Source organism: Salminus brasiliensis, chromosome 3, assembly GCF_030463535.1.
Source record: "Salminus brasiliensis chromosome 3, fSalBra1.hap2, whole genome shotgun sequence".
Lineage (NCBI taxonomy): Eukaryota > Metazoa > Chordata > Actinopteri > Characiformes > Bryconidae > Salminus > Salminus brasiliensis.
The window spans coordinates 37,756,592-37,782,423 of NC_132880.1; the positions used below are offsets into that span (position 1 = coordinate 37,756,592).

Below are 25,832 nucleotides of genomic sequence, written 5' to 3' on the forward strand. Positions count from 1 at the left end.
GACTGCAACACTATAGTGCAACACGGAGTCATTTAACCACACTCCGGCAGGAACACTGAATAGATTGCCTGTTCCATAAAACCTGTGTGTATTGATCATTCATTCGTTTTCCCAGTTTACACATATGCAACATTATAGGATTCAAGGATTCAGTGAGACTTTCTTGTCATTCGCATCACATGTGGTACATGGGGTGGAAGAATTTGAGATCTCAAGGTCCTAGTTACCCCCAAAGAGTAATTACTGAATAAATAAAATAAGAATAATAAAATTCTAGACAAAGAAAGGTAGATATAAATAGGAAAAGTGTGAAAGCAGAAAAAAAGATCCTGAAGCCAGTTCAGAGTGTATATCTGTGGAAATAATTTTTTTGTTTGTTTGTTTTTTTAGTGTGAAATAAGTTCTAGAAAATGGACATCAGAGCATTACACTGTCACCCACTATTATGCAAATCTAAGCGGAAAGAGAATCCCACATCAATATGAAGCGATTACGTTTCATCAGCATAAATCAGCTCTTGCCAGTATAATCCTTTTTTTCTTCCTCATCACCATTACAGTCTCACACGCTTCATATAGCATCGCATCCAGCAACACATACTCTGGGTTTTTATGCAGCTACCCACACAAACTGCCTGGCTGGCACGGTGTAGACAAACTCACATGTGGGCACCACACACATCTTCTTATGCTGTCTCTATGTAACATAGCCAAATGAGCATGTATGTAAGCCCCAGACAAAAAACCCTTATGTATTTAAGGTGATGGTGACATAGGCTCCTGCAGAGGGCGCTGCACAGGGATGATTAGGCTATAAATTCTTGTGGGGTGTGTGATGGGAGTCATCGATTCAGAAGAAGTGGTACAGTGCAGTAACTGTGTCACTCAATGTGTGGAAAATGGGCGCAAAGCAGATGTTAATGATTCCCAAAAAGGATTATTTGCATTTGAATACATCCATGCATACACCTTAATCGGAATAGACTAGTCTGATTAACAATCTTTCTGATTGGGAGTGTAATAATTAATATTACTAATATTAATAATATACTAACATGGACATTTATGGTTTCCCTTGGTTTGATCCCTCAAGCCATCCAAATTAGTCCAGGCAGAAGTCCAACTGCTTGTGTGCTGTTTGTTATTATAGATAGATCTATTGTGATTGTAGCCCTCTTGGTAATGAGTTTTAAAGCAAAGCCTTCTGCACCTTCAGGACATTGAACAGCATGCACAAGCGACCTGTGGATAAACCAACCAACAACAAACTAACAAAAGCAACAGCAGAGTGGAAAGTGGAAAGCAAAGTGGAGAGCCTCCACTGTGACAAGAATCCACAAGTATTATAAACAAGGGTGAGAGCAAGAGCAATCTTGAGCTTTTATTAGGAACATGATGCCAGTACTGGATAGGGTCGCCCTTTGCTCTCAAAATAGCCTCAATTCTTCATGGCATGAATTTCACAAGATCCCTTTGAGATTCTAGTCCATGTTGAGTTCTTTAATGCTGCAAATCTTCCATTCTACCACATCCCTAATGTTTAATTTGGATTCAGCTGCAATGATTCGGAAGGTGGATGAATTCACTGAACTCGCTGTCATGTTCATTAAAGCTGCTGGAGATGATTTTTGCTTTGTGACTTTTTTGTAACCATTAGATCATGGATAATATATGACTTTGAAGGGATGCTCTGATGGTCTGCAACAACACTCGAATAGGCTGTGGCATTCAAGTGCTGATTGATTGATATTAAAAGGCCTAGAGTGTGCCAACAAAACGACACCCGAACCATTACACCACCTCCACCAGCTTGGACTGTTAAGACAAGAAAGGTTAGGACAGTGATTTCATGCTGTTGGCACCAAATTCTGACCCTACCATCTGTGTGCCTTAGCAGAAATCGAGATTCATCAGACCAGGCTGATCAGTACTGGAAATGGAGTACAGCTGGAGATGCTTCAAACAGATGAAACAGCCAAGATTTGCTTGAGGAAATTGAAGGAAGGGAAAGGTTCATGATCTAGAGCATATCACATCATCTGTGAAACATGATGGAGGCACTGTTATGGAACTGGTCCAGTTGTGTTTACTGATGATTTGATTGTTGTTAGAAGTAGCAGGAGGAATTCTGAAGTATATAGAGCTCTACTCTTCTGCTCAGATTCAGTCAAGTGCTGCACAACCGATAGGATGGTGCTTGACAGTACGGATTGATAATGACCCAAAACATGCAGTCCGAAGCAATTCAGGAGCAAAGAAATGGAATGTTGACTGTGAATTAGGGCTGAACATCTACACTTCAGTAATATATTGATTGCTTCCTTTAAAATCCACTGAGGTAGTGATATACAGTCTTAATATTTGATACAATATTGATTTGTTTAATCATATGAAGTATGTAGTGATTATATATAAATATGAAATGATATATGTTATTGATACATACTTTCTGTGTGAGACTGCAGACATAGAAGCCCTCTCTGCACTGGCAGGGCCTCTTGCATTAGTAATAGAGGTTTGCGTCAGTGTAATGCTCCTGTGGATATATCAGAAGTCTTGATGTTTGAATTAAAGAATAGAATCAACAGTGTCAGAGTGTCAGGGCTTTCTCAAAAATGCTGACAGCTGAAGGTGCTCACACACACACACACACACACACACACACACACATCTCTTTTCTCCAGTCCCTTCTCTATAAAGGCTGATAAAACCTGTGGCAGCCTCCTCTGTTCCTCGCTCATTTGGAAGTCCTGCTGTCCGTTTTTTTTAGCTGCCTAATTCTAATGTAGTGCTGAATCCTCTCAGATCTCCCCTTTATCACTTCAAGCTTTACCCTAATTAAATACCAACACACTGAAGGCATGCCTGCTCACTTCAAATGGTGTGTGTGTGTGTCTGTGTGTGCATATACTGGGTTATAAGTAGATGTGTTGGACGTCGGTGTCCCTGTGCACACAGATATTACGCATTTAGATACGTCTTTGAAACTGGTCTGTTGTTAATATCCAGCACTCCAGTCAGATCTGTTCAAGGTGGTCCATTTTGAAATACACTATATGGTAATAAGTATTGCGACATTACCTACAATCATTAAATTCCAGTGTTTCATTCAGTGCCATCTCCACAAGTGTATAAAACCAGGAATTAAATTATCAATGGTCATTCTAAAGATCTCCCTGAATTCAAGCATGGTACTGTAATAAGCTGCTAAAGTTGCAATAGGTCAGTTTTGGTGAAATTTCTTCTGTCCTAGATATTCCAACATCAACTGTCAGTGGTATTATTATTAAAAATTATGGTAAATTATTAAAGTGGAGGTGTTTAGGAGCCAAAGCAACTCATCCACAAACTGTGAGACCACGTAAAGTTACAAAGTGGGGTCGCCGAGTGCTGAGGCTCATAGTGCATAAAGGTCTCCAATGCTCTGTTGACTCAATAGCTGCAGAGTTCCAAACCTGCTGTTGGAGCTGCATAGGGGGAACCAACACCTAATCATGTAGGTGAAATGTGTAGGTGTCCCAATACTTTAGTCCATATACTTTATTTCTATAGTCTACTGTGTTCTTGCTATGTCCTGTTATGATCTTACCTAGCTGCTGTACTGTATTGGTGCACTGCTTCTTGCTGCAGAAATGACTCAGGAATACATACACAGTCTGAATAGAATCAGTGGTTTGTTTGTTTATTCTTTAAATAAATAGAATGTTTTTTTAGGAAATTGTTTATTAACTTATAAACAGTAAACATGTGGTTTTGGACCCTGTTATTTATTCTCAAGTATTACCAGATAGTGTTGATGTCCTGGTGTTCAGTTAACTAGCTAAAGAGATTGTAGTCAGTCAGATTGGTTAGCTTTTAGCCTAGGACCCTCGGTTTGGCTTCCTTTGGCTTCATGTGGTGCTGTTGAGTTTCCCTTCTGATGTGAGGACTGAGTCTGAGGACAGTTTGTATTTGAGGAAGCAAATGTTGTCGAGAGGAGATTGGGCATCTATAAAAAAAAATGGAAAATCATTCTCTGAATGATCATCCTCTCTTCAAAAAAAAATGAAAATCATTCTCTTTGAACAATTTTGACTCAATTACAGTAGATGTTAAGCAGTTATCCTCATATATCAACACTCCAAGTTCATGTAGTTCACGTATCCGTTATGTTTGTGTTTATCTGCAAATACACATACAAATGATCCGTGTGATAAAGTGCACATCATTCAGAGTTGGATAGCTCCTTTACGCCCATTTATGTCCTAAAACTGTTGTTTACATACAGCCAGCATTCTAAAGTAGCTTAGGGGATAAAAACGAGCTGAGAGCACTAATCTCAGTTTGCAGTCATTTTGAATGAGCTGCATGGATGGAGCTGTTTAGGCTGTGTGGAAGTTCATGCTCTAGCTCTCTGTATTTGTGCTAATCTGAATATCCACTATAGGCAGCTCTCAGTGTTCAGAGCCTTGTACTTAAAAGCTGTTTTATGATTGAAGCATAAACATGATGGCATTAGACTATGAGAAATATGCAAATCAGTAGTTATTAGTCAGTAGTTTTACACTTACCCCAAATGCTACTGGAAAAAGTAAGAACAACTACTGCTACTTCTATTTTACTTACACAACATGCTAGGCCACATAATTGAGACTATTTGTTATTAAGGAACAAGCTGAGGCAGATTTTATAACTACATTTGCCTCGGTGGAAGGACCAGAGCAAAACTAGTAGGAAAAGTAGGAAAACTTTAAACACCAAACTGTCTTGAACAATCTGGAGTAAGGGGTCTTGCTTGTCTTGGTGGAGTAAGTAAGTAAGAATTAACTAATTACACACTCTTGTGTGTGTTCAGTGTTCATGTGATGTTCATGTAGCCTACAGTCGTTTATTATGCATTACTTGGTCTGCATCTAGGTCACAACGTGTGTAGGCCCTTCTGTACAATACAAAGACACAAGCACTGTAAGTACTGCTGTGCCAGGTCACATGAAAGGAGTAATAAAAGCCTTTTTTACCTGCCTGCACTATTCTTTATGCAGTGATGATGGGCTAGCATGAGCATTCATATGCAGCTGTGATTATGTTTGTCGCTAAATGAAACACCACACACATTTTATATTCCCCTGGAGCACTACAACAGTTCATAAGCCTCTGTATTTTACCCTCATAAAGGAGATGTGTCAAAGCAAATGCATGCAGTACACTCACCCAGGCACAGTATTTGTCCAGCATGCAGACACAAACAAAGGCTACAGAGATCTGTTGAAAGAGGGAAGCTTAATAATACACTTTCTGCTTTACGAGTGTGTAATTTGTTCATTGTTAGCTGTAACGGTTCATAATTGAATTGTTGTCCTCCAGTATAGCTGCTACAGTGTTAGCACATTTTCAACTCACAGAACTCGGCTTATTGAAAACATAAATGCATTTCAGAAAAAAATAAATGTTTATTAGAAGCCATTTCTCCTGTAAACTGAAGTATGCACAGGTGTGCATTGCCTCTGTATGAAGTACAAAGCGTTGGCTTCATGGTTTACGACTTTCCATGGTTGCCCACTTATACTGAACATGATGTCTGCGACCAGTGATCATTATCATCGACTATCATTTCAGATCATTATGTTTATAATGTAAGTTTACAGTACAGTTAAGTGTGCTTGGGCTATTCTCTGAAGTAATCCAAAGTAGACAATATAAACTAAATATTGAAATTCAAATACATAGGATAAGAAAGTCAAAGCAATCAGTCTTTTTCAGTACCCTAAGTGAGGAAGATCACCATCATTATCTGCATTTCAACTGCATGAGAGTTGATTAAACCAAGGATAGCCCACAAGTGGATGATTTTACAACATTCCCAGTGAGGAATATCATCACTAGGGGAATCAACTTGATAAGTGACGAAGAAAACTTCGCCAGCTTGAGTGGCTCCATCTCCCAGCCAGTTGCTAGGCTGTTGCTAGGCTGTTGCTATGTGGTCACTAGGGTGAAGGTGTTTTCATTAGATGGTTGCTATGGTATAGCGGGTAGTTGCTATTGGCAACTAATTGAGATGGAGTTGCTAAGTGCTTGCTAGGTGGTTGCTAGGTGGTCGCTGTGGTATCCCAGGTGGTGGCTATGGTGTTGCTAGGTGGTTACTATGAAGTTGCTTGGTAAGTAGTTGCTTTAGTAGCTCAAGTTGGCAAGCGGTTGATGTGGTACCCCTTGTGGTTGTTTGGGTGTTACTCATGTATTTGTATTATTAGGAACATGTAGGAACCTTTACACCCTATTCATTACTTAGAGGGGGGTTGTTGCTGTTAAACATATGTTATTACCATATCTTAATCTGTGGGACAATTTAGCTTATTAAAAATAAGTACATACAGTATGTATAGCCATAACATTATACCACCTATCTAATATTGAAAAGGTCCTGTTTGTCCCACCACAACAGATCTGAGCATTTGAGGAATGGTTTCCACAGACCTCTGAAGGTGTCCTATGGTATCTGGCACCAACACATGATCAGCAGATCAGAAGTCCTGTAAGTTGTGAGGTGGGGCCACATCAATGATTCATCAATGAGTCTTAGGCCATTACTCTATATATGTATGAGAGAGAGAGAGAGAGAGAGAGAGAGAGAGAGAGAGAGAGTATGGTATAGAATGTAAACTGTAAACACAACTTGAGCCACTAGCTAGGTGTTATAAGGGGAGGAGTTGCAAAGGTGTTAAAGGTGTTTTCATGCATTCCAGTGCTTTTCGTAGTGCACTACATTCATTTGGACTCCAGTGTTTTCTGTCAACATAACAAGCCGAGGTATCTGTCATGTTCTGACACCCCTATGCTGAAGCTTGACTGCACTCAGCATGCACAGAATGCGAATGCTCGGAATGCGAGACGTGAATCAGTGACTGAATGTGGGGATTTGATTTTAAGGAATTAGCACGCCCAGTACATTTCTCAAAAGTAAATAGTTGAAAACAAAGCAATTTATAGCATGTCATGTCATTTAGCGGGATTCGGCGCTTTTGTTCTCTCTGCCAGTGCTCTTCAGTCAATATTCACGTTCCTTAAACTGATTGCAGAGGTAAAAAGATAAGGGAATTGGAAGACAAGAAAGCCAACTCTGCTGCAAACCTTCCGCAAACACACCGTAATTGTGTGTTTATAGCACTGTAACCTGAGCCCATTCACACCAGCTGAGCTACCCGGCATCAGCAGTTTTATTTAGCCAGTAAAGAAGGTAGAAAATCCATTTTTCATTTCCAAAATGCGAGAGGCATGAATGTTTAACGAGACCCGTCTTTTTTTTGTTGGTGGTTTCTGTCCGGCTTGTGGTCTACATTATCCATGTATTCCGAAGCTTCTCATCCATGACTCTGTGGCATGGAAAGAAAAACGAGATGGAATATTAGAAACGTGTCAAAGGTGAGACGTTATCTTTTCTAGTTGTCATTTGGGTTTGGATTCTGGCGACGCATCCAGACAGCTAGGGCACAAATAATAGAGGGGCACTGCATAAAGCCTGATAATTCAAAGGAAAAGTGTGAGAAATGTCATGGCCTTGCAGGCAAATTGAACACGAGTGCTGCCACCTTTTCTTTTGCCGTATGCTCTAGCCAGGGGTGCTGTGTTTGCCATCATAGGCTGATATTATACCTCTTGTGTTTTACACACACATACACAGATGCGGCCGCACACACAGATGGATAACTCAAGCCGGTGAAGGCTTGAAGTGAAATGTCAAATATTATGTGCACGTTCTGTTTTATGTCTGTGGTCTCGTGTTTTGAGCTATGAAGTCTGTAGCAGTGGGACTTGAACCAGTCTGACCTCCAGTTGCTTAGGGTCTGGATCGCTTGTATTCTCACGCAACGTCTGCAAAGAACAAATGCTGCATTGATCTAAATGGTGAGGCAGGAATCGAGAATGGGTTACACAGGTCAGCTTCTTTTACCAGGGTTTTTCATGCTTTCAATACCCTTAAATGAAGGCACTTGTATTTATTGCTGAAATACAGACCCAGATCCCAGACAGTCCCACTTGAACTCGGGAGTCTGGATATCACTGCTGATCTGTCATCATGTTCTACATTGCCTTCGTCAGGTCAGATGCAGCAGATTTCATGTGCCTTCTGTGTCCTCCTTTCATGTGCTTTTATCATGATCTTGCTATCTAGAGCAGCTCTGAGGATTAGTTCCTCTTAATGCTTCTTTTTTCATAGGCTCCTAAGGCCGATTCACATCAAAAGTGCCTTTTAGTTGCCCATCTGACGAAACAGCTATGCCTCCCTTTTAGTAATTGTTTCAATTTACACAAATGCATTGATGTCTGCCTCTCCCCGCTGCAGTTTTTACTCAGGTTTCTTAGCTCCATTTTTGTCAAAACTCACACTTTCTATATATGCGATATTGTGTATAATTAAAGTCCTAATCTTCTACAAAGTTATCATCTTGCTGGCCTGCTTTGGAATTCTGTATTGTAACCTAAATATATATCATTGGCTTGGGTCTCTGTCTGTGAGGAGTTTGGTGTGCTCTCCCCATTTCTGCATGTCCGCCTCCCAGAAACAAACAGTAGGTTAAATGGTCATGTTTAATTGCCCCTAGTTGTGAGTGTGTGCCGTGTAAAAGTGTGTGGTACCCTGTGTTGGACTAGCGTCCTGTATAAGGTGGTATTTCTGTCCCTTGGACCTGCCCCAAGGCAATGGACTGACCGTCACCCTGACCAGGAAGAGATGGATGAATAGATGGGTGGATGGATGTCAAATCAAATCAAATTTTATTTGTCACATACATAGTAATACACAGTATAACTTGCAGTGAAATGCTTTTTTGACAGTCTGCCCACATCAAAGCTATTCAATAAAGATCTAAATTTAAACTTAAACTAAACCTTAACTTGAAATAAATGAAATAAAGTGCAAAAGTGCAAAAAAAATAAAATAAATAAAATAAAAGTTACATTTAAGTTAAATTTAAATAAAAAATAAAATATAAAAATATGAAAAATAGAAATATAGAAATAAAAGAAGCAAGAAAATATGTCATTGATGGCTATAGAGTGATTGGTTCATTAAAAAGTTTTAAAATGTCATTTCTCTTACATACAATCTCAAATTATCAAACTGATTTAAAAAAAAAAAAAAAATGAGGATGTCATGCTGGTCGAACAATGTTGTCATGCTAGTCATGTTGGTTGACCAGAGTGGTCATGCTGATCAGTTAGCTTGGTCTTGCTGGTCATGATGGTCAACCAGCTTGATCTTTGACAGTTGGTTAAATATATGTTCAGTAGAACTAATTGCACATTTACCTAGTTGTACTCTGATGTGTGGGTAGGTATGCTCAGATGTGGTTTTACCACTGATTTTCCTTGTGTAGTAGGCTTATGGGGAACAAACATTATAGGTTCTGCTTTTATTGGCTGGTTTACAGCACTGCAACAACTCACAGACGTCACATAGAAGAGCATAGATTTCAACCCTGCAACAAAAGCACTAAAATTACTCCCCTCACCGATAGTATTGCTGTCATCTCTGACTCCTTCCATGTGCAGTTAGTTATCTGAAGAGATTTTTGCCAGGTTAGCTTTTAGTCTAGCACCCACTCGACTTGCCTGTCTGAAATCTTAACAGCAAAAACCATAAACTGGGGCTTTCCCTTCCGGTGTGTTCTGCTATGTTAACTGTGCTAACACTGTTAACAGTTTAGTAGTCAGCTGAGGTAGTCTGTTTTGTTTCTAAAGGGGCTTGATGGTGAGAAGTGATGGTAAACACCAGTTGCTAGTGTTTACATGAGTTAACTTAGTTAGGATAACAGTGTGGTAGAGCTGGCTGAATATTAATGATAAATACAGGTCTTTTGCCTTTTGACTAACGGGGTAAAACTTGTGATTTTATTGCAAGAAATAGATGCTGTTTATTATTCCAGTTAGAAGACATATGGAAAGCAGTGTTTATTAGATGATTACTTATACCTGTCAATAACATGATGTTTTGGAGTAAATTAATAAGAGTTCTTTCCACTGTGGCTCTTGACCTTTCTAGCCCATCTTTGTGACAAGTTGTGAAAGAGTTCATTGACTTGGATTGATTTACTGATTTCTACATCCAAACCGAATCTTTCTCTTCCTCTACCAGTGACCTGTCCCATGAATGAGGTGCTGACAGCCTCAACTGGGGTAATTCTGAGCCAGTCTCCGGGTAGCGGCTTCCCCCACTTCGAGTCGTGTTCCTGGGTGGTGAAGGTGGAGCCAGGCTACAACATCACCTTCACTATCGAGCACTTTCAGACCAGCCGGCAGTTTGATGAGCTGGAAATTTTTGACGGTGAGTGGCTTGAAATTAGTTTGAACCTAAAAACCAGTTAAGTGTTCTTAATTTTGTGTGTTTTTGTGCTTGTTGTTTGTTGGTACCACCAAGAATTGGTCAGTATTGTACCTGACACCCAGGAGTTGTCCAGGACTGCGCAGTGGGCAGTGAAAGTTCACATGTACCTCTAAAGCAAGACACATTTGTGGAAGGACCAGCAGGATAGATGCATGCCCTTTCACGTAGGTCATGCGGTGACAGCCATACTTGAAAAAGCGATGAAAATTGCTTTAGTCTGCTGGGATCGCATGGGGGCAGCTAACGGGTCAGCGGCCACGCTGTGGGTCAACAGGCTCCCATTTAGAGTGAGATTAGAAACTGGATTACAGGGCCAGCAGGTCAGTGCACATACATGAAGGGTCGCTGCGTTTTAGATGCCATTAAAGTAAGAAAAGACCACCACACGGTGGACATACTGGCAGAGAGTGAAGAAAACAGTGTAACAATTTATACATTTAGTCAATGGAGTGAGCTGATTTAGTTCTCTCATTGTGGTTTGCATTTAGCTGTGGCACAAGCCTTAAAGTGTTTAAATCAATGTCCAAAAACATTTATTTGAAGGAATGTTAGTTGATAATGTGGCATTTCAATTCCAGAGCTTTGTCATTTAAATGAATGCCTAATAAGAACAAGGACTGTATATTGACAGGATCCTTTCAATACAGAGGTTATGATATATTGTAAATTACAATGTATTGTGACATTTTCTGATGCTGTTAGCAAGACAATATTCTGTGATTTTTTTCTTTAATCAAATTTTAGAAAACCTTTTTTTGAAAAAAAAAAAAAAATTGGAAAACCCAGTTTCAAGTGCATAGAATCTGAGTAAAAAATGTTTACAGTTTATCCAATCAAAACAGTCAGATCTGAGTACCGAGTATAACACGGCTATGTCAGGGTTTTAACACTAAATTAACTACTGTTTAAAACCAGTCTTTGCATATATATTATTAATTAAAATTTGATGCAGTGTTTTGGAGAATCAATACAGTGTTGCAAAACATAGTATCGGGATGTATATCATGATACCATCTTCAAAACCCTGTGAATTTGAGCCTTTATCTAAGCAGCATATGATATCCTACAATTTTCCCTTTCTTAACACATTTCCGACCTGTGAAATAAAAATCCGCAGCTGTGGTGGAGGGTTCTTTTCAGAAGCCCCTGTGAGTTGACTTGTAATGACCCTCTCTGGAGAGAAAACACTACTGCTGGTTAAGTTCAGAAGAACCTGAACCTTTGTGAATAAATTTGTATTCATAAGTGTACTGTCTGGGAGGGGGTTTGCTGTGGAGCGTGTATACACATACAAAAGCAATGATCTTTTGAAACAGTAGTTTTAGTAGGTTAGGAACACAGCAATGCTGTAAATGTAGAGAACTTTATGCAATTTCGTGGACTGTTAATCAGCTCTTTTTTTTTTTTAAAGACAAAAAAAATGTTCAATCGCTTTAAGAGCCAAGGATTAAATCACGAACTGCGAAATGGACCTGGATCGTTACAAGTAAAACTAAATTGCAGTCGAATTGAATGGTCAACCATTGAAGCATAATTGGGATCAAATAGCTGTTAAGTGAACAATTTACACACCTCCCTGTTTTACATTCGTTTCGCAGCTTTATTTGTATTCGGGCCGCGGCGCCCGCGTGCTGTTTAAAACCTGACAGAGCATGAATGATCTATGGGCTACCTTTCATACGGAAGAGAAAGTAAGAGAAGGGCAAAGGTAGACTAAGTGATGCCGGCTGAACGCTTGTCTGGGAACACACTCCCTTTCTGTGGTTGACAAAGCATCGTGGCTGGTGTGTGTGTTTGCATGTCATTTGGGCGCGATGTGAGCCTCTCCTTAGGGGAGCTGGCATGTTCGCTGCTGATTACAGCGTTCTGTCTTCCATCGAGCTGAAGAGCAGGCTACTTTTATCATGTGCTGCCAAACACGTCTCTCTGCGGAGGCCGGCTTCCAGCGTGCAGGCTGTCCCATATTTTAAAACACACACCCACTGGAAAACCCTTTAACATAGAGATTGTCCTCATAAGGCTGGGTTCCTCTCAGGATTTCTGTTGTTCTGCGAGCGCTCCAAGTGCAGAGCGTGCCGAGCGTTTCAGGACAGTCAGTGTTCACTGAGAGGAACAGATGGGCCATATTCTGGTTTGTTGTCATGAAAGTTGATGAGATGATAAAAGTTAGCATCAGCTAGCTTTAGCTTTAAGCCTAGTGCGAATCGCTATTTGCTTCCTCTGGCTTTCACTGTGGTCCCATCCTGCAGACACTGACACAGGAAAAGATGTGGTTCTCAGGCCTGGTTCACCTGGCATATATTAATAAGCATGGTCTGGAGGTGATGTGCTGCTTTTGAGTATAAACAGCACCATATTTTTCTGGAGTCACTGCCATGTTTTATCATTTCATCAGCTGTGACTTGGGCTTTCATTAGTGGGCTGGGTGTATGTCTGTTGTGGGGGTGTAAATGTAAAGAGTCAAGACTATTACTAAATAGTTTTTGGGGGTTTGGAGTTGGCCTTATTTTCTGCTCTGTTTTTGGTTATGTGGATTTTCTTTTGAAAGAGGAACAACAACCGTTGTCCCTGGTATTATTTATGCAAATTGTTGAATCATAAATGAGTAGTTATTGCCTTTTGTTTTGTAATCAGGTCTATGTGTTTACCCCACAGGTCCATCCAGACAGAGTCCTCTGCTCATCACTCTAAGTGGGAACTACTCATCCCCTCTCAGCATTACCAGTTCCTCCAATAAAGTCTACCTGCACTGGTCCTTCGACCACACCTCCAGCCACAAGGGCTTCCGAATCCGCTACTCAGGTGAGCAGCCGAGTGATGTCATGGCAGGCGGTCCCCTCAACTAAGGCAGATAAACGCTCAGTAGCTCTCAGACTGGAGATTTGTCCTGCTGACACCTGCATAATTCTGGATGAGTTATTGTTGTATAAATATTTAAAAAGTTTCCATGTCCTCCTTATCATGAGTGGCTCAGAAGGATGACTAATCGTCTCCTGCTCTCACACAGTGGGGTCCGTGCTCTCCCGCTGCCTGCATCCTCCCTATTTCTCTCTCTCTCTCTCTTTCTCTCTCTTTCTCTCTTTCTCTCTCTCTCCAAGCTTGGTGGAGTTTTGATAGCCAGATCAGTGACAGTGTGAGTTAGCGGCAGCAGCGCACAGGTTCGCATCCTCAATATGGACCCCCCTTCTGGAGCAGTACCTTGGTGGGAGGAAAACAGATGGCAGGGCAGATTCAAAGTGTTCTACTGTTTTCTTTATCAATCTATCTTTTCTCTCCACAGGCTGGCTCTCCATCACAATTTGTGGCAAGTTCCTGCTCTCGCTCCCCCTCCTCTCTCTTTCCTTTCACTCCCCTAATCTTTTCTTCCCTCATGCTTTTCATTTTTTTCCACCTTATACCGCTGCATTAATGTATTCTGAGTGGTGAGTGACTGGAAATGATTGGTGTGGGAGCGTGCTTTTCCCTTTAGCTCCTGAGAGGAAGGGGTAAAGGCGAAGGTGGGGAGATTGATAGCCAGACAGGTTCTTTGCCACCAAGAGGAGCGTAAGGCATAATGGTGACACCGAGATTTGTTTGCATTTTGATTTTATCGAACATAAGGCCTGGGGCGTTTGCTCTTTGCCAGGTGAGGGAATAACTGATGTAGTGCAAAATGGAGAGAGTGAAGGCTGAATTCCCTTTAAGCCTCCCCTCATGCCCAGCTGTCAGTGGCCCAGAGCCAAAGGCCCATCTCGGCTGCCTCTCTGGGTCAGGCAGGCACCTCTCTCTGACAACAGTGGAGCGTCCTCTCGGCCGTTATACCACTCCGCAGGGAGTTTTACTTAATGCTGTACACCGGATATGAGCTGTAAATTCCCAAATTGGTCCCTTATCCAAGATCCCGGCCCATTGCTGCTAATGGATGAGTAGCTCACTCGAGACCTCTACATTTTCTGCCTTAACGGCACAGTTTGTTGGAGAGCCCCACCACTCGTAAAACCTGAAGTGAAGCCCACGCTTCCATTGCTATTGCTTCTTTCTTTCTTTTTTTTTTCATTGCCGTGGTCTGGCCTTATCTGATTGTCTGCTGGCTGCTGGAGCTCTTCAGCCCTGGCAGATAGAGACATGGCTCACAAGTGGTGTTTGCCTGGAATTAGCATTTTTATGGAGATGTAATGTGGTCATAGCGATTAACCATAATGGATAGGACGTGTTTCTCTTCCCACCCCACTTCCTGTCTTATCTTTCCCCCCCTCAGGCTCAATACCTCCCCTTATGTCGTTCTGTCCAATATCGTCTCACTCGTTTACCTCCCCAATCTGATCCCTGCCACAGGCCTCCTCGCAGAAGATCCTATCTTGAGCTGGCAAACTCCACCAGAGAGTTTTTAACCCTTGTGTGGTCTTACCTTTCGGTATACTACTCTTATCCCAAGAGTCACAAATTTATAGTACACAATCTGTGTACCCTGGTGGTGTACAGCTTTATTGGAAGCATGAACAAAGGCAATGTAACACTTTCTCTAATGTCGGGGTTTTAAGCAAAAAAAGATCATGTATGGGGGTTTATCTGCTGTTGAAAACACAGTGCTGGGTCATTCTTGACCTTTAAGACAACACAAGGGTTAAACTGGATATTTCTTGCCTCTAGAAATCTCACCCCATTCATTCCTGTTTAGAAATGTTGACTTGTTGCCACACAACAAGTTACATCTGCGTCATTCGCAAGCAGACAAAACGTCCAACAAGTGCAATAAGCAGATTCAGAGCAGTGTTGTGAATCCGCCAGTTTTACAGCCTTTTGTGAGCACCCACTTTTTACAGCACGTCTCCTTTAATCAATTTCTTCTCCGGCATGTGCTGCAGCTCTTCTTAAAGGATGGGTTTATTCAGCGCTGCATTAATATGCAGCTTTGTCTGGGAACAAAGCGAGGAATTGGATACAATAAAAGATGCACTGAAGAAGCAGATTTCAGGCCAATGGAGCACAGACTGATGCTGTTATTTCACTCTTCTGTGTGTGTGTGTATGTGTGTGTGTGTGTGTGTGTGTGTGTGTGTGTGTGTGTGTATGTGTGTATGTGTATTTTACAGCGGCGTACTGCAGCCCCCCTAACCCTCCGGTGAATGGCTCAGTGCACAGCCAGACAGGCACAAAGCTGGGCAGTACCTTGCGCTTCAGCTGTGACCAAGGATTCCGCCTGATTGGACAGAGCAGTGCCACCTGCACCCGTACCCCGCAGGGCATCTACCAATGGAATGCTCCGGTGCCCCTGTGCCAAGGTGGGTTAAAAGCACTCATCCAGAACCCCTCACTATATGTCCCCGAGCCACTTCCTGCCTATCTTCCCGTCCGTCTTGGCTTCCTCCATCTTAAGCAGCAGAAGCAGAAGCAGCCGCGGCAGAAGCCACATACCAGGACTGCTGGGGCTCATTCTGTATTCTGTGGGAGTGTGGGCCTTGGCTACATCCATCCAAATTGCTCATCACAATAAACAGTCTAGCCAGCAGCCTTCGCTCAGACACTTTTGCTAATGTGCCATCCGAAGGGAGAAACTCTTCACACACCGACAGTTGGCTTTCTCCAAAGCACGCTTGGCCATCCAGTCGGCCATTTTGCGGTCTCCCAGGTCTCCAGGTTTTAATTTGACTGGGAAAGGTACGAGGTGCCTCAGGCCATACGCCTCACAGGACTCCCTCTGTTCTATTAGAGTACAATGAGATCTGCATTAAATACTAGCAATCATTTGCTGGACAAATTGAAACGAACAGCCCCGTGGCTCGCATACAATCAGTGTGATCAATGGAGCCGTTTTGTCTGCGTGGGTATAGGTGTGTTGTATTTTCCTCTCTACGGGTGAGGTTTGAGGGATGACCAGAAGATAAAAAGATCCTTCCCTTTAAAGGGCAGCCGTAGTGATTTAGACCCCTCTCTGCACATCTGTTGCACACACACACACACACACCCTCTGTTTCTGCGTGAGACTGATGCCCTGCCGTGAAAACGAGCTGTTGGATTGTGCCGCTGACACTTGCAGGATTCCTCTATCTCTGATCTGCAGCAGCAGTTGGGAGCAGCAGGTGCTCTGAATCTATGCACAGGTGTAATCTCTCTGCTGGATTGAACCTACCACTCACTAGCTGCCACAGACCCTTGTTTGAACAGTCAGAACGCTGGGTTGTCCAGTGAGTGGGGTGTGTGTGTGTGCATGTTTGCTCAGTATGTGTACCGGTAAACATGAAGATGAAGCAAATTATACTTACTATGGTACATTCTGAACAACAACTAGGGGTGTAACGAGACTCATATTTTCAGGCTAGATTCTGAGGTGAAGATTTAGTTTGATTTTCGATATTATGTAATAAAATTAATTAATTTATTTATTTATATACAACAGATTGGTTTGGCTCAAGAATATGACAAATATATGTGTGTGTGTGTGTATATATATATATATATATATATATATATATATATATATATATATATATATATATATATATATCACTAGCTAAAGTCCTACAATTTATTACTGACAGACAAATGTCCAGTTTTTATTATTATTATTATTATTATTATTATTATTATTATTGATTCCATGCAAAAACATTTTGCCAATTTGGATTTTATAAATTGATATAAATTAAATTTATAAAATCCATCAATTGAATCAGTTGTTCTTTACATCCTGTCAAAAAATGATGATTAATGAATCCAAAATGACTTGCATGTTAAATATTTTGACATTTTTCTCCTGTACAGTTGCTTTTTTAGAAGAAACAAGTTTGTTTTGCATTATGCTACTTCTGAGCAGAGGGGCTGCTTGCCACTAGGAAATGCTTAGGGCTCCATGCCAGTAAGGGTCCCGAGGGCTGACAAACTTTAAACTGCAGTAGTCAATAGGATAGCAGTCTCACCGTGACAACAAGATATGCATATTAGGGTGTTATTACTATGGTAACTAATAGGAGGAGAGATGCTGTGTGTGGAGAGGGAGACTCATACTCTCAGCCTTTATTCTCTTTATTCTTCTCTCTTTATCTCTATCATTTTTTCTTCTACTTAAAAGTAAACAAGTATTTCCCTAAAATTCTGGCTTAAATATCTTATTTTAAATCACAGTGGGTAGGAGGAGGACGAGTGAGTGGAGCATTATTTTAACATACATAAATGCAATGCTAAATAACTAAATGCTGCATGTCTAGCCCTAACTGTGGGAGAGAGACACTGTAATGACTAACTTTCTCTAGCATTACAATATTTCTTTCGTTTACTTTGGTGTTCAACATTAACCTGGCTAGCAGAGCAGATCCTGTGTCCAGGTCTGCTGGCTGCGAAGAGATGAATGCTTAATGATAATTAGATGCAAGGAAATTTGAACAAGTGTATTCCAAATGACTGAGGTGTATAGGCATAAATGACTGTGCTATATGGGCAGTATGGTGTGTGTATTTTATTGTATTTTCTATAGTGTAGGTTAACATAAGCTTAATCCTCTGTATTGGAACTAAATAATATGTAATATGTAAATACATAATGCTGATGAACATTGGTTGGAGGGGACCCCTGTGATTCTTCGTCAGGCATCTCCATTGCTTCTGGGTCACATGAAGCACATGAATCGATGGACAGCTGAGCATGCTTGGAGGAGAGCACCATCTACCAATTCTGTTACATCAACTAAAGGATGCACTGACTGGCATCACTCTGAGCGATGGAGGAAGAGGAAGGAACCATCCTACACTCTGAGAGAATGAGGCCAATTATGCTCTCTAGGCCACTTGGGATCAAAGCGGCAATCTTCTAATGATAGGGCTAGCACTTAGACGGCTTCTGAAAGTCCAGTTATTTTAGCGTGGTTGTGTGCTGAGCATATACCCCTCCCCCTACATATTAGTTTAGTTTAGATGCTGGTTTCCACAGAGAGGTATGTCAGAGATATATTCAGTTTTGCATTTCAGTATATACATATACAGTTTTATATGAATGGTCCGATACTTCACTGACATGGTTACAATAAGTGTGCAGTAGATCTTAAATCCCTGGAATAATGCTGCTTCATCAAATACTTTTGGAATAATTTGAGGAGTTACGGATGAGGCGGGGTGGTGATCATCCAACACCCTGAACTCCATAACACTCTTGTTGTCAAATGCAATCAAATCCAAAGCAGTGCTCCAAAATCTAGTAGAAAGCCTTCCCTGGACGGAAGAGGAAGTCACTCCAACAATTATTTTTAAAACCCTTGATTTTGGAAGAAACAATGAGTGAGCAGGTGTCCCAAAACTTCTGACAATATAGTGTATGCATATAATCTCTCTCTCTCTCTCTCTCTCTCTCTCTCTCTCTCTCTCTCTCTCTCTCAGTCTTTCTCTCTCTTTCTCTCTCTCTCTCTCTCTCTCTATCTATCTATCTATCTATCTATCTATCTATGTATTCCGCTCTCCCTCTATGTGAGTGGTGTAGTAAATTATATGTGCACAGCTTTAATGACAAAAAATAATTTTTTTTATAAAAAAATCATTTCTAAAAACTTTTTTTTTTGATTAGCAAGCCAATGACCCTCATGTCTTGCAGAAACCAGCACACAGCACTTCACATTTAATTAGTTAGCAAGCTGGTTTACTTTTCATCATGAGTACAACCCGCTAACGTTACACGGCACGCTATAAACTCAGCTGTCTGCATCCTGATTATATTAGAGTTGAGAGCTCACTTTGTCACTTTTCATCACCTCCTGTGTTCGGGACAGCCAGGAATTGTTAGTGGAGACTGTAATAAGTCTTATCATGCCTGTCTTTGCCTCCCTCTCTCTCTCTTCATGTCTCTTTCTATCTCTATCTCTTTCTGCACAGTGGTGTCATGTGGAATGCCCATTGCTCCAGTTAATGGAAGTGTTGTTGGTCAGGATTTCACTCTCAGCTCAAGGGTCACATTCAGATGTAATCCCGGATTCCGCTTGGCCAACACAATACCAGTGTCAACAGTCTGTCAAGAGTCGGGGAGGTGGAGCCCATTGGAAACCCCGCCCCGCTGCATACGTAAGTTCCAAAAATCTCACTACCTGAAATATGTTAATATCTGTAAGCTGCAAGCAGTCTATTACTACTTAACCACATTAATGACCAGGCTTCCAGCTGTCTGAAGAATGACTCAGCCAGTGAGCATTGCTTTCCATGTACTGTAGGTACTGAATAATAAGCCTTAGGATGTAATAAACCTAGGATTTAAAAGGTTAAACTCTGTGCTTATGATTCAGCTATTAAGCCTAATCCTTATTATCCAACATCTGCTATGAGTTATAAATGGATTTGATGAATTATTCAGCATGTAGAGTGGGATCTTTAAGTCTGGAGCTGCCAATAAGTCCTATAAGAGTTAAGGGTTAGTTTAAGGGTTAAAACTATCTGATAGTTCAGTTGGTCTTCTAACCCCGAATCATTAGAAAGTTGCTGCTTATATTTAACTAGACTTACTAGCTTTGCGCTGAAATTCCGGGAACAGTCATGTAAAGTAGATGCTGACTAAAATGCATGTTCGCTCTTCAGCTGTCACCTGCCCTGACATCAGCCACTCTGCAGTGGAGCATGGGAGATGGAGGCTTATTTATGGCATGCAAAATCAGTACGAGGCCATGATGATGCTCACTTGTGACCCTGGCTACTTCTATAAGGGCCAGAGGGTCATCCGTTGCCAGGCCAACAGCACCTGGGATTACCCTGAGCCAAGACCTGCCTGTGAAAGTAAGATCCTTTTACTGAGTCATTCCACAACGTGGCTGGCGTTTACTTGTCTCTTAGCTTGTCCTAAAGGTTATGTCCCAGTCAAGAAAATATTTTCTAAAGATCTTTAGTCAAGAAAATAAGTCGCTCTAGAGAATACACCTTCTAACAAAGTTCTCCTACAGCCCTCGTTCTCACATTGAGGTCAAGGGTCCATGACTTACAGTATAGCCAGGAGGCCTTGATTATTTTAACTGAGCCATTAGAAACTGATGACATTCGATCACTAGGCTCCATCCTCTGAAATTAGTTACCTTTTAAGAACAATTTTGACATTAAGTCTATTTTAATGAGAATAATGACAGTAGACCAAAATGTTGTCTGTCTGAAGGTTCTAGCAAATAAGGTCTAGCCAAGCCACATCTGGTTACAAAGCACTCTGATTAGCACTCTCTATAGCTCTATACACTGTTAGTGTTAATCGGTTGTATTTTAAAAATGGATCTGTGGGGGTCTGTGGACTTTTTTTACACCGGAAGGGACCCTGGATTGCTAAAGGTTTGAGACCCCTGTGCAACAGAACTTTAACACTGAATAATGGAGCACATATTATTCTCTATTATCTAGTTATCTCCTGTGGGGACCTTGGCACTCCCCCCAATGGAAATAAGATTGGTACTCTGACTGTGTACGGAGCCACAGCCATTTTCTCCTGCAACACGGGCTACACTCTGGTGGGCTCCAGGGTGAGGGAGTGCATGTCCAATGGCTTGTGGAGTGGATCTGAAGTCCAGTGTCTTGGTAAGACAACAGCACTTCACCTAACGACCATTTTCTGCCTGTTATGCTGCTAAATTGCTTCGAGCTGTACCGCAAGGTCATCATCTGTTGGTGTGTGGATGTTTTTCTCCTCAGCCGGTCACTGTGGCTCTCCTGACCCCATCGTAAATGGCCAGATCATTGGAGAGAACTATAACTACAGGGGCAGTGTGGTGTACCAGTGCAACCCTGGCTTCAGGCTGATCGGTGTATCAGTCCGCATATGTGAGCAGGACCACCGCTGGTCTGGAAAGGCCCCTGTTTGCGTCCGTAAGTAGTAGTTAAGCTGTTTTATCTGGCAGTAAGTGAATAACTGTTTACTGTGATATGAACATAGTCTATTTTCTGTCTGTGTCATTTTGTAGCTATAACATGCGGACATCCAGGAAACCCTGCCAATGGTGTCACCCATGGAACTCAGTTCAACCTTAATGACGTTGTGCGCTTTGCCTGCAATACTGGCTATGTCCTACAGGGGGCTGTCAAGTCTCATTGCCAGCCCAATGGTCAGTGGAGCAATGCCTTGCCCAGATGTAAAAGTAAGTCATATTGATTGCCTGTATTTGTGTGTGTGTGTGTGTGTGTGTGTTTGTAAGTGTGTACATTTTATTCTATTAGCTCAAAAAACTTGGCTGTGTTGTTCTTGATAAAGGTCTGGGAAATACAAAAAACACTTAATTCTGGAAGTAAAAGTGGAAAAGTAAAGAGAAATTCTGTGCTGTAATAAAAAGTCTTTGACAGGCGTCTCTGAACAATGCCTGTAAGTATTAAGTGTTTGCATATGACTCCATTTCTGTATTGTCATGGTAATGATATGCTCCTCAGTGCTTGGAGACAATGCTTTCTCAGATTAAATGGACTTAGCACTTAAGTGCCCTCTAAATGATTGGCGGACTCTCATCCGTGTTGGAATCAACCCCCTTGTGAGCTCTCTGCAGCATTTCAAGATTTTTTTTCACTATTTCTGTTCGTATATTTATATATATTTTTTGTAAGTGAAGTGAGTCACTGAGGAGTGAAGAGGCTTTTGCAGTTTGGCCGGGTGGAATTGGAAGGCTCCAGCCCGAGGACGTGTTTAGATTCGGTTAAAGCTGCAGGCTGAGTCTCAGTGGCAGCTTCAGAAAGGACTGCAGGCGGGGTCGTGTCCCCGCACTGACAACCAAGAGACACTGAGCCTCAGCCGCTGACGGCTGCTGCCACATTAAAAGACTTGACCTCTTGTGGATCAGAAACATGATTATTTGTGAGGCCGTTTAAGAAATCCAGAAGATTTAATAAAAGAGATTGTCATTCAAGCCTGCTGCTACCTAGAAACGTGTTTCTCCTTTTACATATCTGAGGATGGACTGAAGACATGCTTACATGTCTGCTTGCTTATTGAGTTGTACCTCATAACTTGGTATTAAAGCTTTGTATAACTGGTCACTAAGGGTGTGTTTTTACTTGTAGTTTAGTTTCCTTGGTCCAGACCAAGCAAGAAGATGATGATACATTGTTACATTTAGTCCCGGTTTGCTTTGCGCTCATACTGACATATTTGCAATCAAACCCAAAAGGAAATAAAGGCGACATATGATGCACGTAAGGCAGAAGGCTGCAAGTAGAGGTCTGCATGAGGCAGACGTGTCAGCCGGTCCTGCGTGATCCAAGCAATAACTTTTGATATTGCAGTTTTGATATACATAGTAAACCACATTTTGATAATACACAAGCTAATTTCTTCATGGAAGGATGTACCTTGTGAACTGTAAAATGTTTAGTTATGGATGCATCCCAACTCACAAATATCTTTAGTTTACTGAGGCAGCTAGACTAAACCTCTGTATGTAGTGTGGTAGTATGTGATTTGGAACACAGCCTATTGTATTCATTCTTCAATTAAACCACACCAGAGTTTGCTTAGAAACAAACTGAGAACTGAAGTCTGCTTGTTTGGTGAGCACCAGAGTTCGAAAGACATCTTAAATACTTACTCTAACAAACCATACTAACAGAGCAATCGAACCAGGGTTTTAATCAAACCAAAGCTGACCAGTATAAACATACCCTTACAGTGACCGTTTAGGGGGGTTCTGAGTATTTCTGGGTGGCACTGATTCCCACAGAACTGTGACTTACCACTACAGGTGTCTCCCTGTAAAAAGTGGTAGTTGATTGTTTAGTTAGTCCTGATTCTAAATTTTGATGCATTTTAATTTTTTTTGTACCAGGAGTGGTGCAGCTCACTGCAACCAGGCTAAGCCTTACAAAGTATCTCAGTAATACCATAAATGTAATTTTGTGCCTCTTCTGGGTCACATGAAGCTTGAACTGTCACTAATACAAAGTCATTGGGCAGTTCAATGCATTTAGAAATTAACACCAACCCTCTGTTCTGTTAGGTCAGCTTACAGACACCCACAAGGGCTAACATCACACTGGTGGGTTGAGGAAGCTAGAAAGAGATATATACAGTGTGCAAATTGCTCTTTGAGAACTATGACCACAAATCAAAGAGGCAATACCAGGTATCAAACCTACGATCTTCCCATGATAGGACCTATGCTTAGACGGTTGTGGCACTTGAAAGGCCATAAATATGACAACCTAAGCTTTGTGCTGTAGCTCTTTCACCCAAGGTGCTGCTTTCCTGCAGAGGTTAGTTCTAATCTGCATCTAAGATGCTGCCTCCCCCTCGTTTTCCTAATGCTAGTGCATCTGATCCAGCCAATCAATTCTGAAGAAATTAATTAACTGGAGCAGATGTGGCAGATTGTGACTAAAACTAGACTGGGCAGGAAGGAGACCTCCAGGACCAAGGTTGATGACCATTGCTTTACATCACGTGGAGCTTCTTCAAAGCTCAGAGGTGGTTCTTTAAAAAGATCTAAAATCAGACCCTCTATGGCATCTCACTATGTTTAAAACGGTTGTCCTTGTTGCTCTGCCAACATTGTCATAGTAGCGTGTTTGCATGTGTGGGTTGTGGAGGTGGTGAGAATGATAATAAGCCTGAAATGCAGATACATAAGAGGATTAGCCCCTTCTTTGTTCATTTTATCTGATCTATCATGTTAATTATAATCGTTAAAGTTGGCTTTTTCCTCCCTCTCCATCCTCCCCTGTCTTTGTTTTATAAATGCGTGTTTACCCTGGCTCAGGGAACTTGAAGTGGTCTGATGCTCTGCGCTCGCTTCGCCACCATCTCCCTTCCATCACGGCCCATCATTAGCACTGAGAGCAGCAGAATCACAGCTAATGGTACAAAAGGAGCTCGGCTGGAAAGGCGTAAGCCGTGAGCTGCATCAATAATTCAGAGGGCCCCCACACAGCCCCGCTAATCAGCACCAATTTGTGTCAGACCAAGCCACTGCCGTCTTCAAAATGGCCTCCTAAAACCACACTGATAAGTCTATGGCCGGGCCAGAAAATGATCCATCTTCCCTACCAAATGGCCAGTGGCCAGAGGCTGAAACAAGTCTAATGTCCAATTGTGGCCAGGATCAGATGAATTGGACCTATTTTCTCTTTGTGTGGATTCTCACTTTACTTCATTATCCACCCTTGTCCATTCCATCTATCCGTCAATCAATCCATTTACCCATCGATCCATCCATCATTGGCTTGTTGTTGCTTTATTAGATCATTATTACCTCACTGAATGAAATGTGCTAATGGTTGGTTGGTGTATTACGATTACCTTGTAGATACTGTATTTGACACTGCCTTAGGGTGGTGGTTCCCAACCCTGGTCCTGGAGGATCCCCTGCCCTGCACATTTTTGTGGTTTCCTTCTCTAACCCACCACCTTCAACTCAGGAAGGGCTTCCTAATTACCGGATTAGCTGGATCAGGTGTGTTGGGAGCAGGGTAAGCAGTACAATGTGCCGGGCAGAAGGTCCTACAGGACCAGGGTTGGGAGCTTTAGGGCATGAACATGCTGGTGGTATTATTGGAATTGTGGATGATTGAGAGACTCTCTTCTGAAAATATTTTAAGACTCTCTGTGTTCAGGGAGTCCATTAAAAGACTGTGGATGACAGAATTGTTGATCTTGCCCCTTGTTTGGGAAATTAAAGGATATATTACCAGCCTTTTTCCACTGAGACAGGGTTGAGTAGTACCGGAATACAAAAACAACAACAAGTTGTGTGATTTATAATTTTTCATTATTCAGTCAGCTGCCACTTAGTATTTGTGTGAAATTCTTGCTTTTTATAACTGTTGTTTTTATGGACTGTTGCAACAGCTGAGAGCTAAAAGAGCTCCTGCAAATGACATCACTTGGTTTCTGAACTTTTGTACTGCTCGTGAGTCTGCAAGTCTGACCTCTCACAACCTACACTGTATAAATCTTTATGGTATCCACATTTACACATTCTTATCCAGAGTGTCTTTCATTTAAATCATGTTACAGGTAGGTGAATGTAGTGTTAGATATTTTACCCAAGAGATTTTCATTGGTGTAGTGTGATGTAGTTGCTCGGCTGGGGAACACAGTCCCCAGTCTGCCACAGGAAAGGTGATGTTATCCACTGCATATTACTTAGATTTGACCATTTCACTAAACATGAGATTAATATCAATTAATTGCAAAGTAATCAGATTATATTACTAAAATATAGTGACCCTTTAAATTAAATCAACATTACCTATATGTAGCAGCTTCAAAATCATGTTGATGCTCCACTGCCTGTAATAAGGAGAATAGGATCTATATACCATAACCCTCTCTGGGGCCGGAACGCTGGTTACTGCACTATATAACTTTGCTGGAGCTGTACAAGACCTCTCACGTGAACTACGCGATGCTGCATAATGATATTTGTATTTGTGTAAAATCTGGTAATATTACTTTACCTCCTTAGACCAATGGCTTCTTTCACTTCAGATGCCAGTTCTGTATCTCTCAGCTTGTCATCAAATGCATGTTTATTGCAGTCCATAAGGGGGAATTGTATTTAGGGGAAAGGTGTAA

At 41.5% G+C, this 25,832-nt stretch overlaps 1 protein-coding gene across 1 annotated transcript in view; it reads left to right on the forward strand.

The window, feature by feature from the left end:
* Positions 1 to 25,832, forward strand: part of csmd2 (CUB and Sushi multiple domains 2) — a 391,624-nt gene that overhangs the window by 331,403 nt on the left and 34,389 nt on the right. The window contains exons 47-54 of the mRNA XM_072676048.1: positions 10,108 to 10,296; positions 13,012 to 13,158; positions 15,428 to 15,616; positions 19,190 to 19,375; positions 19,883 to 20,077; positions 20,684 to 20,857; positions 20,972 to 21,145; positions 21,241 to 21,414. Of these exons, the coding sequence (XP_072532149.1) occupies positions 10,108 to 10,296; positions 13,012 to 13,158; positions 15,428 to 15,616; positions 19,190 to 19,375; positions 19,883 to 20,077; positions 20,684 to 20,857; positions 20,972 to 21,145; positions 21,241 to 21,414 (1,428 nt within the window). The remainder of the gene's footprint in view (positions 1 to 10,107; positions 10,297 to 13,011; positions 13,159 to 15,427; positions 15,617 to 19,189; positions 19,376 to 19,882; positions 20,078 to 20,683; positions 20,858 to 20,971; positions 21,146 to 21,240; positions 21,415 to 25,832) is intronic.